The sequence below is a fragment of the Cydia pomonella genome, chromosome 19 (genome assembly GCF_033807575.1).
Source record: "Cydia pomonella isolate Wapato2018A chromosome 19, ilCydPomo1, whole genome shotgun sequence".
NCBI classification, from domain to species: domain Eukaryota; kingdom Metazoa; phylum Arthropoda; class Insecta; order Lepidoptera; family Tortricidae; genus Cydia; species Cydia pomonella.
Window position 1 is genome coordinate 12152099 of NC_084721.1, and position 14990 is coordinate 12167088.

At 37.8% G+C, this 14990-nt stretch overlaps 1 protein-coding gene and 2 long non-coding RNA genes across 4 annotated transcripts in view; 2 read left to right on the top strand and 1 right to left on the bottom strand.

The window, feature by feature from the left end:
• LOC133528443 (putative epidermal cell surface receptor) overlaps positions 1-14990 on the top strand; it is a 96741-nt gene that overhangs the window by 54683 nt on the left and 27068 nt on the right. For both annotated transcript variants that reach the window (XM_061865832.1, XM_061865833.1), the window contains exons 3-12: positions 1271-1752; positions 3313-3499; positions 3887-4016; positions 4534-4678; positions 5130-5508; positions 6473-6689; positions 7194-7402; positions 10174-10335; positions 10885-11059; positions 14571-14778. In XM_061865832.1, the coding sequence (XP_061721816.1) occupies positions 1271-1752; positions 3313-3499; positions 3887-4016; positions 4534-4678; positions 5130-5508; positions 6473-6689; positions 7194-7402; positions 10174-10335; positions 10885-11059; positions 14571-14778 (2294 nt within the window). The remainder of the gene's footprint in view (positions 1-1270; positions 1753-3312; positions 3500-3886; positions 4017-4533; positions 4679-5129; positions 5509-6472; positions 6690-7193; positions 7403-10173; positions 10336-10884; positions 11060-14570; positions 14779-14990) is intronic.
• LOC133528447 (uncharacterized) lies at positions 11206-12347 on the top strand. The gene is made up of 2 exons (XR_009800997.1): positions 11206-11538; positions 12106-12347. It is a non-coding gene; the product is annotated as an uncharacterized LOC133528447 (long non-coding RNA).
• On the bottom strand, positions 12343-13959 carry LOC133528446 (uncharacterized). The gene is made up of 2 exons (XR_009800996.1): positions 13457-13959; positions 12343-13360 (listed from the first exon to the last, which is right to left on the bottom strand). It is a non-coding gene; the product is annotated as an uncharacterized LOC133528446 (long non-coding RNA).

Sequence of the window (14990 nt, forward strand, 5' to 3'; positions counted from 1 at the left end):
TGTTTGAGAAGTTCCAATCGAACTTTACAAGACAGTTACGATTGGAATCCGTTAACGGATTCGATCGAGTAATTTCCGATCACTGTAAGTCAAAGCCTTTATTACATGTTCATAAGGTTTTAAATTGCAATGGAAGAATAACCGTACCTTTGATGTGCAGGTTCCTCTCGCCTACTGACCTTGCTCCAGTTTTCAGAACTTTATGTTGGAATAATCAAATGGAGACGATTTTCGATATGCTTTTTGCAGCTGTATGCAAAATAGCAAAACGGTGTTTGATGAACTACAAAAGTTCTTTTTTGCATTATTTCCTTTGACTTGCATTTCTTTATCGCTACAGTATACCTATAAGTATGTACAATTGAATATTTATTTTTGATAGTCTGTAGTGTATTCGGTGCAAATAAATCCTTTGAATCTTTATTTTAAATATTTTTGAAATTCGTAACTCTTAGATATGAAGTCATACATTCCGTTATATCGTTAGTTTGTCCAGCCTAGTTTCGGTGATGCAGGGGGCTAACTTTTACACATCACAATTGTAATTTACGTGGTAGTAAATTATTTACATATGTACACTTCAAAGCTACTCTAATATTTCTGCTTTTTGTTCTAATTAAAGAATAAAGGATATATTTATTTCAAGAATTTGGCATTACAAAAGCGCTGGTGGCCTAGCGGTGAGAGCGTGCGACTTGCAATCCGGAGGTCGCGGGTTCAAACCCGGCTCGTACCAATGAGTTTTTCGGAACTTATGTATGAAATATTATTATTTGATATTTACCAGTCGCTTTTCGGTGAAGGAAAACATCGTGAGGAAACCGGACTAATCCCAACAAGGCCTAGTTTACCCTCTGGGTTGGGAGGTCAGACGGCAGTCGCTTTCGTAAAAACTAGTGCCTACGCCAAATCTTGGGATTAGTTGTCAAGCGGACCCAGGCTCCCTTGAGTCGTGGCAAAATGCCGGGACAACGCGAGGAAGAAGAAAAAGCAGTACATTGATCCCCACACTAGGCTCAGCCTGTGACGTGGGAATCTCAGAGAAGTATCGAAATGGTACGGTTCTTATTTTAACAGAATATATTATTATTGTTAAAGCTACATTAAATATGAGATTATATTATTATATGACTAACTATCAAACAAAGCACAAAGACAGTTAAAAAGTTCTCAGTAAGTTGTATGTAAGTGAAAGTGTTTATGTGAGGGTATTTGTGTATGTATGTAATTAAAATAAGTATTCTAATTCCGTACCTTTTTTTCTTTTCAGGTAAACTAACAGGAGAAGAAGATGAAGTAGTGGCAGCATCTCAAACCGAAACAACGGTAGAAAATCTCACCGAACCACCCTCCCACACAACCACAGCCACAGTGCCCCCCACACGATCAACAGCTCCTCCCCTACCAGAACCAGAAACAGAAACCACCGCTGAAGATGATACGACCACGGTCGAATCACCCATTCTGAAACCAAGAGGAAGACTACTAAATCTAAACATAGATGAACTAAAGAATTTTGCGCTCACACTACATAATAATACTAAACTTACTGATCTTAGCGATGTAAATTTAGATGCTGAAGATGAATTTGATCCCACAAAACTAGAACTTCCTAAGTCTCATAAGGATTTGCCTGATAAGTTTTACTCAAATCTGCAAGCACCGTTCCATCCTGCGACTTTGACAGATCATTCTGATGAAGGGAAGGATGAAGGAGATACAGTGTGCGTTGAAAATGGAGTAAATTATAAGGTTAGTTTAAATTATGACTGTGACTTGCTGTGACTGATAGCCGTTTGTTAGCTGTTAGTTCAAAGGTGATAAAGTGCCGCTATTTTCAATAGAAATAATATCGAAGTATATTTCGTACTGCACGTAAATATAATAGGAATAATTGAGACCGTTGGTGTTCCACCTTTAGGGCGAAAATCGTTATCCAGACGTTTCACAGGTGATCAGGTGATAACACAGAAGTGATAATCAAAAGCAAGGTTCTTAACTTAATAACAAAGTCGCCTTTTCATACAAACGTAGTCCTCGTTTTCTTCTATGAATATTAATATTATTGAAAATATTTTGACACTATTTGTTGCATATCCAGCTCAGCTATTGGTTCAAACATAGGGTATATAAACATAAAGTAGGGTATTCGTTTTAAAACTATGAACGAAAATCGTGTTGGTTTAAATCAAACATAGGGGCTTGATTTTTTCCAATTTTTAATTATTATTAAAGTTAGGAGCATTTCGAAATTAGTGTGAAATCTTATTTACGCACCTAATTAAGTTCGCCATTTGTACATCTTCTTTATGTGTGCAATAAAGTTTAAAAAATAAATAAATTATTTCAATAGGTAATCGAAATAAGTCAAACGTAGGGGCATAGCTATGTATGGTACATACATCAAATCATATAATAATATTTTCCATGATGACAATATCCAAAGAGGAAAAAGGGACTACGTTTGTATGAAGAAGCGGCCGTCCCCTTTCCTCTTAAAAATGTGGAAAAATATGTGTTGAAAAACGATTCGCTCAGGGTGCTTAGCCAACGTGCCAATCGTTACCGCTCCATAGCGTAGTCATGTCTCTCTTGCACTCCCATATTAGTGCGACAGCGACAGCTGCGTTTCGTTCGCTACGGACGGAGCGTAAACGATTGGCACGTTGGCGACGCACCCTGGTAACCAGTATATTGCCGTCATTGTCTTTACTCTGCTTTTGCCATTGTTGTTATCCTAATCAATTTTGCAAACTAAGATAAGGAATCCTAAATGCATCCTAATTTGTTATCAGTATGAGGGGGCGAAGTTTAGCCTAAACAATAATAACTATCAAACTGTATCTACTAGGAACTTATTGTTTATTACCTGGTTTAAAACTTTTCATTATTAAGATAAATAATCCAATGCATGCTAATTGCAATGGTTATCTGTATGAGGGGGGTGGATTCAGCTCGTTGCAAGTATTAAGGCAAATTTTCGTAAGTGAAACACCGCGAATGCACTCGAGTGTACCTACTTATACATGTAGGTATAAGTTACTGATTTTTTCCCAATAAAAAAAAATCCATTTAATAACTATAAAATAACATTCCATTTACCAAAAATAAGACCTTGGTAAAAATTCTCTGCGTTGAAAATTTCACAATAATATTAGGTAATTAATATTAATAGTTGATGTACCAAACCGAAAAAAAAATTATTACGTACATATACCAAAGGGCTTTTTATGTATTATGACAAGCTTGTATGTTGCTATTATCGTCATTTTTCTATTTATTCAAAGAAAAATAAAACGTCTAAATTCCCAGGTAGGAGACCACGTGGACCGTTCGTGTGAAGAGACCTGCGAGTGCATGCCAAGCGGCACATTCAATTGCTCCCCGCGCTGCAAACATCCATACATCCGCCGAGGACGGACCCTGAATGATCCGCTGTGCTTTGAATCACCTGTGGATGAGTGCTGCAGTATCGTAGCGTGTGCCACTGGAACCGGAGGTAATTTATCCGATTGGCATGTGTTCTTACAATCCAAGCGTTCCGCAATCGCATCCCTTTAGAGTAATGACTTAATTACTTTTCTCAATTATTGTAATCACCATGTATCTTTAAACATTTTGTTTTGGGCTAGGTGTTATCCTTCTGGAAATTCCTGGCCTTCGGGAAGGATCCGAGAAATTCCGGTTTCCGCTTTTCTTTTCTTTATATTACCAAAACAAATTTGCTTATTTTTTCTCTATAGATAAACTGGCAATTAAATAAGAATTAGTGTGGAACGTACCATTCGTTTTTCTCGCACTTCGTTAAACAAAGATCTGACAATTAGTGGTACGGCTAGTTTCTAAAATCACAGGATATTCATTCGTTTCCTTGTCACACACGCAGACACGAAGGTGACCAAGCTGGAGGTGTGCAAGTACGGCAACGACACGTACCTCGTGGGCAACACGTGGAATGTGGGCTGCGAGCAGCGCTGCACATGTGAAAAGAACTCGATCATCACCTGCAAGCCGAGGTTATAATTTATTATTATACAGTCATAGCATACAGTATTACTTATAATAATAATTGAGAGCGCACTATTCGCCAACAAACTGTCTTCAGTTTGGCGAAGCTTTTGTATGTATATAGACATAAGTATTTTTTTGAAATAAAAAAATAAAAAAAATAGCCTCAAGACTTTTAGACATAGGTTTCCCTCATTGAGCGCCAAAGTAGGTACGGTCTTATGCACCTTTATGCACAGGAGTTTACTTTATGTACAGGATTTTCTCGGGCTATGTTGCAGAGCCTACATAAAGTAGTGAAAACTCTTTTAAAAATGTAAAAATTCTATCGCAATAAGTCAGGTTACTATTGGTTCCAATACCTTTAACTTTGTTGAAAATCGATTTGATCGACTTCATCATCAACGTGGGAGATCTATCTCGATCTCTTTTACCTTCCGTTCGTAATCTTGTTCACGTGCTGTTATTGTAAGATATACCTGTTGTTATGATTTTCTGAATCCATTATACCTACTTACTTCTCAGGTGTCCACCTCTACCCCAATCGGACAAGTGCATCAACGTGCAAGATCCCAATGATGCCTGCTGTGAGGTGCAAGTATGTGATGTATCTCAAGATGTGCACGAAGACCAAACAGATAATGTCACTAATTCCACGACTACGGCTGAGGTAAATTACAGAACAGTACTTAGGTACTCTTACCTAGGCAGAATTGTGCCGTTCTTAAGAACGTTATTCGTTTACTGTGAGATATTTGCGGACGAGAACGTTTTTCGTATAAAGCGGAGAACGTTTTTTTAGAACCTCCACCTATTCCTACCTAATTAGACATTCTCTTCAAAACTGCCTACTTCCAATCATGCTAAAAATATGAGGCGATCCATGTCCGATAGTTCCAATTCATGGTCAAATTCATACCGGGTCTAGATACTGATTGCAATATACATATTACAATGATAAAAGGAATCTTATTTTAGGTTAGTTAAATTGTATAACTAATAGTAATATTGTATTGCTCCTGTTTCAAGTGATCCGAAATAGAACATTGGAATTTGACCATTATTATATAGGTAGACATTAATCGTCCACGTTAAATAATAATTCTTGTTTGCCTTTCCAGAAACAAACCCTCACAGAGGAACCACCGACAACTACCACCATGCGTCCATTAGTGCTGACAGAACCTATTGGCTCCATCAAGGTCCTGCAAAACAACAGCGTACAAGTGACCCTTATGCACTCCAACAGCAGCGAAGACCCTATCCATCTCCTTCTCAGCGAGGATGGAGGAGCCACCTTCAGAGACGTAGAACTTAAATATGAGAACCTGATCCTTAACCTCGATGGTGGAAAGGACTACATTCTGAAGACGAAAGAAACGGGAACTAAGTTTAATTTCACGATAACTTCGATGGATATGGTGCAGGCGCCGCCTGAAGAATTGGTTGAGGTTAATGAGACGATCGGGTGCCATCAAGATGGCAAGTTTTATGAAGTTGGTAAGTATCTAGTAGGACTTGTAGATAATTAAGCCCCCAAATAATTTATCTTGATATTATAAGCGGTGGTGGCCGAGTGGATATGACGTCCGACTTTCAATCCGGAGGTCGCGGGTTCAAACCCTGGCTCGTACCAATGAGTTTTTCGGAATAAACGTACGAAATATCATTTGATATTTACTACTAGCTTTTCGGTGAAGGAAAACATCGAGCCTGCATATATCTACGAAGAAATTCAAAGGTGTATCTGAAGTCCCCAATCCGCATTTGGCAAGCGTGGGGACTATAGCCTAAGCCCTCTCGCTCGTGTGAGGCGGCCTGTGCCCAGCAGTGGGACGTATATAGGCTGAATTATTATTATTATAAATATTTCTTATTATTTTTTCCCGTCTTTTTCATATTTTGCAAGATGGTTCAAAACTCCTAAGAAAAAAAATTTTGCATACATCTTTTCCGGAAGCAAAGACTAGCGACGGCCTTGCTTGTCGTGAAAAACTATGAATAACCATAACAACATATTTTACCGTTCTATAAGTTTTGCGGTAGCAACTGCCTTCGGAATTACAAACCAAGGAAGACTTAGTTGACCTATGTCACAACTAATCTACAAATACAACTTAGACTATAGCCTAAGCCCTCTCGCTCGTGTGAGGCGGCCTGTGCCCAGCAGTGGGACGTATATAGGCTGAATTATTATTATTATAAATATTTCTTATTATTTTTTCCCGTCTTTTTCATATTTTGCAAGATGGTTCAAAACTCCTAAGAAAAAAAATTTTGCATACATCTTTTCCGGAAGCAAAGACTAGCGACGGCCTTGCTTGTCGTGAAAAACTATGAATAACCATAACAACATATTTTACCGTTCTATAAGTTTTGCGGTAGCAACTGCCTTCGGAATTACAAACCAAGGAAGACTTAGTTGACCTATGTCACAACTAATCTACAAATACAACTTTTCTAGGCGAAGAATTCCACATCGGCTGCTCCGAACTCTGTGAGTGCACTGGCGACGACACCCGTGAATGCGCCGCTCTAGAGTGTCCCTCGCACGTAGGGCTCGAGCTGATGTCCAAGGGTTGCGTGCGCTGGGCGCCCAGCCCGCCGCCCACGCCGCCCAACTGCTGCCCGCGCGCCGCTCGCTGCCTCAGCGACGGCACGTGCCACTACAACGGAGTGCCGTGAGTCCAAAAATGTTCACAGTGATCTACCAATTTAGATGTGCTCCTGCACTTGTTTTCACGTGCGTCTTCACTGCACGAGAGTACCGGTAGGAATTACGGATATTAAATCAACACCCGGCGCATCTACTACCTGAATACAATTTCAAGTCCACTACAGATTGCGCGAACATGTTTTTTATTGTAAAGTTGTACTTTTACAGCCTTTATTCCTTCTTCCTTCGTTCCTTCACTCCTCAGTCTCTCACGTGAAGCTAGCACCCAATGACTGATTTGTATTTAAACCTCATTGGTCGGTATAGATATCTGACAAATTTATTTATTTAAACTTTGCTGCACTATAAAAATAAATACAAATAACGGACTTAATGCCTGAAGGCATTCTCTGGCAGTCAATAGGGCAAAACAGAAATTATCGAATGGGTTAGAAAATATATCAACTATTAGAAATTTTGGACATTTTAAAAAATCGGCTTTTGTTTAACAGTCATACCTTGTTACCAGCATTCCGAACTGGACCGACGTGCCCATCAGCCTCTCCGGCTGCTCACAGCGCTGTTTCTGCGAGAACGGAGAGCTAGACTGCCAGGAGGTGTGCGCCCCGCTCCCGCCGCTGCCCCCGCAGAACATGCGCTGCCCGCCCGGCCACCACCCCGCGCCCGTCAACGTGTCCATCGACGACTGCTGCCAGCAGTGGGGCTGCGTGCCGCACGGTAATGTCTTTACTCGACTGCTAGTAATCCCCCTTCCCCCCGCAGTACATGCACAGTAATGTCCTTATTGTTAGGTTTTATTGATAAGGCCGTCGTGAGTGAACTTTGTGCTCCAGTTGCCGAATTAGCAAGGCATATTCAGTAATAATGAATGAGGCCACTGTCCAAATATAAAAGTAAGAACCCATCCGTAAGTTATCCGGATAATTTGATAAGGTTAAATCTGGACAGCAAACCATACCTTCTAGTTAATAGATTAATACACATAAACTTTACATCACGCTATTAATACATCATCATAACTAAAATTTTAATTTTAATAAACCCAATCACATTACATCGTAATAAACTTTGCCAATAATTACTTATATGTATTCAAATTATACTTAACGGTCTAGTCTAGTGAGATTTGATTTTAATTAGAGAGATAACCTAATATGTGATAAGATAGACATGTTGCGACTGCAACTTAATATTATATAAAAATCAATGCAGTAGCTAAACGCAGCCGTCGGGCTCGGCTATTATTCGGAGGCTTTTTAAAAGCACCAATAGGAGCGCTCCACATAATCTGTATCGCGGCCAATTGGAAGCTTTTAAATCTAAACCTTTTGTACTGATCAAGTAAAATATTGCAAATCACTCTTTCATCATCCTCCATACTATAAACACCTACTTTCTACATTGAACCGTTTTGGCAAGAACCCTTGTAAACCAGTACCTTTGGGATGATTATACTTCACTTCATTATAAATCGAAGTTTTATTTAAGTCGTCGAGGCCCTGACCTGCACGGCGGCTACAGACATGATAGATGTCCATTAAGGACAAATTATTATAATATTTTAGCGGCACAAACACTTTGTTGAGTTGAAAACCGAAAATGAGTTCTTACTTATTTTTTTAATCGAAATTTAAACAGATTTTACTACACAAATATGAATACTTAGCCTAGTTACCTACTTTCTTAAGTAGGTAACTTTAGGTGTTACTTATGTTTAATTTAGGTGTTATAGAAGTAACACCTAAATTAAACATAAGTAACACCTAAAGTGATCACTTACTACCATAAAAGTGCATGATTATTGTGTATGTTTAATTTACAACCATAGGAATAAAACCTCCTATTTAAGCGGAGTGGAAAATCATCACATCATCAATCATCACTATCACAACTGTCTTGAAACATGCTTTTTAAAATGCTGTTTTTGCATGATCATTCATATTATAATCAGACATTGTTAACAATCAATCACTAATTTTACACTTAAAATAGCACAAATCAATTATCATTATTGGCTGTTAAGGATGTCTGTTATTTATTCATTTTACTTACAGCTGAAAAAGGGGATACGTTAAATTCTGACACGACGCCGTCGCCAATCACCGTGGCATTTCCACCGCGACAGAGCACACCCCCTGACAGCGACCTCTACAACCGCCTCAACCTCAAACAATTCATAACAGAATCTGATGACTACAGCCAATCTAATGAAAACCTCACAGTCTTCAACTTTGAACATTTAAACGTTCCATTTGACAGCGACGAACCTTTGGAATTCAACAACCATTCAAGTTCTGATAATAACGGAAGACATTCCGACACACAAATAACTGACAATAGCTATTCATTTTTCCCTCTAAAACCTGTCCTTCCTAAACAACCCATTTACAAAGTTATGCACAATTCTCTCCTCAATGTTAACCCTCCAGTGGTAAATCAACCACTTAATAAAGACACATCATTTCAAAAACAACCCCTCAAGAATGAAAATGTTCCTAAATTTCAACAGCCAATTTATTTCACACCAGCTTCTAAAACAATCAAGCCCGCCTTGAAACCAAATTTCGTACAACCGAAAGTTCACCCTCCCACACCCCCAGTCTCACATTTCAAATCAACAGTTCACAATGTATCAATGCACAATCCTGAGCGTTTCGCCCTTCCCATACCTACTAACAAACTACCAGATACACATGACAGAGCACGTGTAAAATTCATGACAGCACTACAGAGCGTGCCCGTAACGAAACCAGCGACTGACAAAAATCATTGGGAGCAAAACACTAAGATGCACATATTAACTAAATTGCCCAATCCTTACGAAAACGTCCTACTAAGAGCTGCGCCCAACACGAATGAACCGTGGTTCTTATTCAACCATCAAACAACTCCTACTAAAGCTTATTCAGCTTTAGATCTAGAGAATCTTCTAAGCCAGATGGAAGTGGAATCTGAAGCGAATCGGAATCTAGAACGATCAGCAGACAGAAACCGATTTATCGGGGCAGGTCAGTGACCTCGCCAGGTGTTAGATTCTTCTAGTATCTGTATTGAGGCTACTGACTGACTTTTGAAGCGACTGACCCTATTATGTGACGTTACTAATGAAGTACAAAGTAGTTTTGCAAGACTTTAACAAAACCCATTCTTCACTTTTAACATTCATGAACAACTAAAACTCAAAACAAACTGAATTAATATTGAAGCTCTTTTCTTAGGAATGTGAATTAAAACAATTCCTACCTACTAATAATTTACGTAACCTACGTAATTTAAAATACTTACCTATCAACATTTTAGCGTCTAACAACCATCTTCGTGTAATTGATTAACTTTATTGTGTGTAGATTTACTTTACTCTTTGGTGTAGATACTAGAAAGGCTTATCTTGTACCTACTTATGTACTTTCAGTATTTCTCGCTGTATAACTTATCTGTGTCCCACTAAATACAATGCCAATTGCCATAAATAAATAAATGTCTTCCAGGTCAAACCACCTCATCAGAAACGCCGAGCTCCACACAGACACATATACCAAAAGCACCGTTCCTGCCTACGGTGCCACCGGATTCCTCGATTCACTTCCCAGAGGAGGATGATGGACAGAACCATATAATACAGCAGCGTCCTGCCAACGGACTACCACCAGGTAAAAATTTGTAAATCAAGCATCGTCTTAACAAGTACAAAATTCCTCGCCGCTTATATTAAATGCTCCGTTCCTGATTCTTCGCATCGCCGATTTTACAGTTAACGCTTTACTTAGTGTTTAGGTCTAGATGACTTAACTAAAAATTTTGTTACGTTGACGGGACCTGTGGACCACTTGACATTTTTTTCAAGATGGCATTTATCGCTCAAGAAGATCAAGAAACAGACAACCGTTGAGTTCAAAAGGATATGCATTGCAATTTAATTTATAGAGGAAGCAAAGTTGGAAAATTGGGTGACATTGGGTAGATTAAAATTATTTTATGCGATAAACGCAGCGTTAATCGCGATACGTTTGCCGCACACCCATTTTACATCAGATAATCTAATGACACTGCATTGTTTTACGCGGTGAACGCATCGATAAGAGCATTGTTTTTTTTTTCCTACATTCCGTTGACGCATGCGTTCAACGCTGCGATTATCGCATAAAATAAACGCGCGCATAAGTATACAAAGTAAAGCCAAAAAAAACTTTTATTTCCAGTTCTCCTACCCTCCGGTATACCCGGAATAACGGTACCGCCGAACAACGAGAACAAGAAACTGACGGTGATCAACCTGGTGTCGGATTCGCCGACCAGCGTAAAGATGCTGTTTGCCCTGCCCCCTGTACTCGTTGGTTTACGTGGCAGTGTCGACCTGAGATATACTGACAAAGCGTGAGTAACTTTTGACTAATTTAGTCCCACCAACCATCTTTTTTACAAAAAATTTGATCGCCCATTATCATCTCAACGCCACTCATTGGTCTCCGACTGACACAGCGCGTTGCGTGCTTACATCTTTGTATTTAATGTGAAAACGGTAAATATAGTCTGTCAAGCAAAGTCTGTCAGTAGCAATGTAAAGCAAACTGAAGTATGGCAACACTCACAGAGCAGTATTGCGCTAAGAAAAGCAGCAATGTACATCGAACCGAAACATTTTTTTTCCGCTGAGCGCGCTCTTCGTACGTCAACTAAAACTGCCGCTCGCGGTTTATTGAAGCATTTGGAAATTGTTATTATTATGAGAGGGACAATTTAAACTGGAGTAAAAACGATGTCAATCAATATGATAAACGAGATCAAAAAATACCTATTTGCAAACGGACTATGCTGGAGAAAATAATGTTTGAATCAAGTCATTGCTTCCGCAGGTAGCTGGATTTTAATATATTATCAGATTTCTCGGTTGGAATTCAATATTAAAGATATATCACGATAAAATGCAATACAAATGCTCCTTTATGCAACCTTCAAAAGCTAATTAGACATATTTAGGTAGGTACAATCGAAAAATATATCAATAGATTGAATTAAAATAAAGGTTTGTATGCTTAGTAAAAGGTGGACGCAAAAGGCGAGCGCTCGCATTCTTAACCTTTGGTATGCTTAGGAGCAGATCTGCTACATATATATTCAACTTAAACATGAAGATGTCATAGCTAAATAAATGTAAAGGTTAAGGCATTTGCACTTGAGTACTTTTTACCAAACGATCTGTTAGTAGGTACCTATACTACTGAATTTAACTAGAATAAAACAATCCATTGTTTTATATAGGTAAATATTAAAACCTAGGTAAGTAACCCCTGAGCCATCACTGGCAGCGGTAGCCCTGGTAGGGTATCACTGTAACTATTCTTGTCACAATTGCAGGGCTTATTAAATATCAAATATCTGGACTATTTACATCATTTTGATATGGTTTTATTCTGTTTTAGCTAACTTAGAAGACAAATAGGGAGCAAAGAGAACATGAGCACCACGGTAGAAAGCTGTTTTTAACATCAGTTCAGAAACTGAAGAAGCCCAAAGAAAATAATTATGCCACTTGTTAATTGTAAATTAGTGTATTTCTCTTGAACAATGTCACATTCACATACCAGTGTAATTTTGAAATGGTTTTACAATATATTTATATAAATATACAGATTAAAAATAAATAAAACACAACTGCAGATATTTTGGTGTTCATTTAATTTCAAGGCAATTAAGATACGGGTCACTTTAGCTTACTTACACTTAATTCAGGCCATTCATTGAAAAAATATCATTAAGTTACCAATGTTACTGGTCCACTCCAAGCATCAGAATACTTTGTACCTAGTCACTTATTGCATCTTAAGCATAAAACAGATCTGTTTGAAAATTTGTAATTTCAAGTTTAAAGTTTCCATTCCAAGTTTCAAAATGTATTCTTATAGTAGTAGTTACACATAAAACTTAGTCTAAAGCAATTTGCCTAATTTATAGTACAGAGATATTCCAATATCTCTGAGACCACTCTTACATGCTAGCTTGGTAAGGTTTTGCTCACACTACTGTTTTTATACAGGTATATGTATTGGCTAGATCATATTTTATATGTAGATATTTAAAAAAGTCATTTAGATATCAGGAGAATGCTGTTAAGAAATTTTATTAACTTTCACATTAGTCTATTCAAGACTTGTCAGGAACTGACACAATTTCAGGTACTCAAAATATTAATCAAAGATACCTTGACAATGGAAACTTAACAACTTCCACTCATGTGAGTAATATGGAGTTATATTGTTTCTGGATAAAAGAAGGTATGATTTAAATGTTAAAATATTTTTCTAAAATTATGCACACTGAATAAATTATTTTAATTTATTGAACAAACAGGTAAAGCGACTTAAAACTTCTTTTAAATAGGTACATACCAACTTCAGAAAGTATAAACTAGGATTTTCCATAGGTATACATGTGCAATAGCTGAGTGCATGAAACAAATCAGCCTAAATAATATATTTTCGTGATGATTAACAAACGGACAACTTTTACAATAATAATCTAAACTATTGTCCCAATTTTTTTAGTTTTTTTAATTAACAAGTTTATTTTTCGTCTTGTTTGCGTTGTACATGTACACGTATGTACGTAAACCGCCGTAGGTAAGTTTTGTATGAAGAGAAACTTTTACGAACGCCTTATATTGGGCGAGTTTTAATCCTGCAACAAACATATGGAAGTATTAGGTTGATGTTGCGAAAGAAAGTAGGTATAATCAAGGTTCTTAAACGTCTTAAGATTGTTTAAAAAAGTTACCTTTGAAAATATTTGAGGACTTCGTCTGTTGATATTGGGAACAATCGAATCAGTTGCGGTTTCGAGGGCACAATTCGTGGTCTTATTGGATATATTTAGGCATACGTTTTATCTTTATTTAAGCCTTTTAACCCTGAAACAGAAAAAACTGCACATTATCTTAAAAATTCTCCGGGATCTTGAAGTAATTATCATAACCTCAAAATTTTCTAATGGTTAAGATCAACGAGCATGATTTTACTTACATTGTAGGCATCTTGACTTTGCTTATGGTCATGCACAATATTATTTAATATATTGATATTTATTTTAATGCTGGGAGCAGAAATTTCTCTTGAATTAGCACCGATTCGGAATGTAAACAAACAAGATGGACGATCCACATTCTACAGATAAAACACAGATTACACGCGATTTTGGAATTATTCGAACACAGTGTTGCTAGCCCGCGATTTTTCAAATTTGCCGCGTTTTTCTACTGACAAGATTTGCTTGACCAACTATAGTTGAATATGGACTTTTAAACATGATGAATACACATTTAAATTATTAGAAATACTGTAATAGTTTATATCTTCAAAATGAAAAGTTAATTTTATAAAAACGTATATTTTCTGATTTTTTCAGTTTTGTGTCACAAGAAACCTAGTATAGTATTTTACAAACTCGATGGGTAGGGTATAAAAGTGTCATTTCCATAGGTATAATTTATAACTTAAATACGCCAATTCTCGCAAAATTGTATTGAAATGACACCTGTCAGCGATTAAGGGAGGCAACAGGAGACCCTCGCGCGGGCAGCTTTCTCGCGCAAAGACTCGCTATTGCGATACAGCGCGGGAATGCTGCCTGCGTGATGGGCACTCTGCCAAGAGGCCAAGGGTTGGAGGGTAGATTTTAGTTATTTTATTTTTTTAGTTAGGTTTAGTTATATTAGTTTATTTTATAAATAGTTATAATTCTTGTAACTTAAATGTAGTTTGTATATACATTATTTTATAATAAATGTTCCCTGTCAGCCTACCCATTGAGTTTGAAAAATAACCAAGCATTGCTATAGTATTTTCAAGTTTAAAGTGCTTAAACCTATTATTATATTTATATTTTTTCTTAGTGACGAAGATATCGCACACTGGTACTCTCAAGTGTTCGCGCCGGCGGACGAGATCCTCACCACCTCTCGCCTGGAGTTCCGCCTCACCGGCCTGAAGCCGTCCACCGTGTACAAGATGAGAGGGAAACTGTACCTGCACAACTTGCCCGTGGAGCCGGAGAGCGAGATATATAGCATACGCACGCAGGATGCCTACCTGCCTACTACGGTAAGTTATACATTTAACATGATTTAAACAGAATTTCTTATAAAAAGTGAGTTGTTTTTGTTGCGTATACCCCATTTCATTTACCATGGCCGAATTCCTCTTGAGACGGTCATTAGGCGTAAACAAAACAAGTAGTGACAACCATGTGACAACAAAAGATTCCTGTAAACTTTTTTTGCGGCGTCGTGTCTTACATGTAACTTTCCAGTATT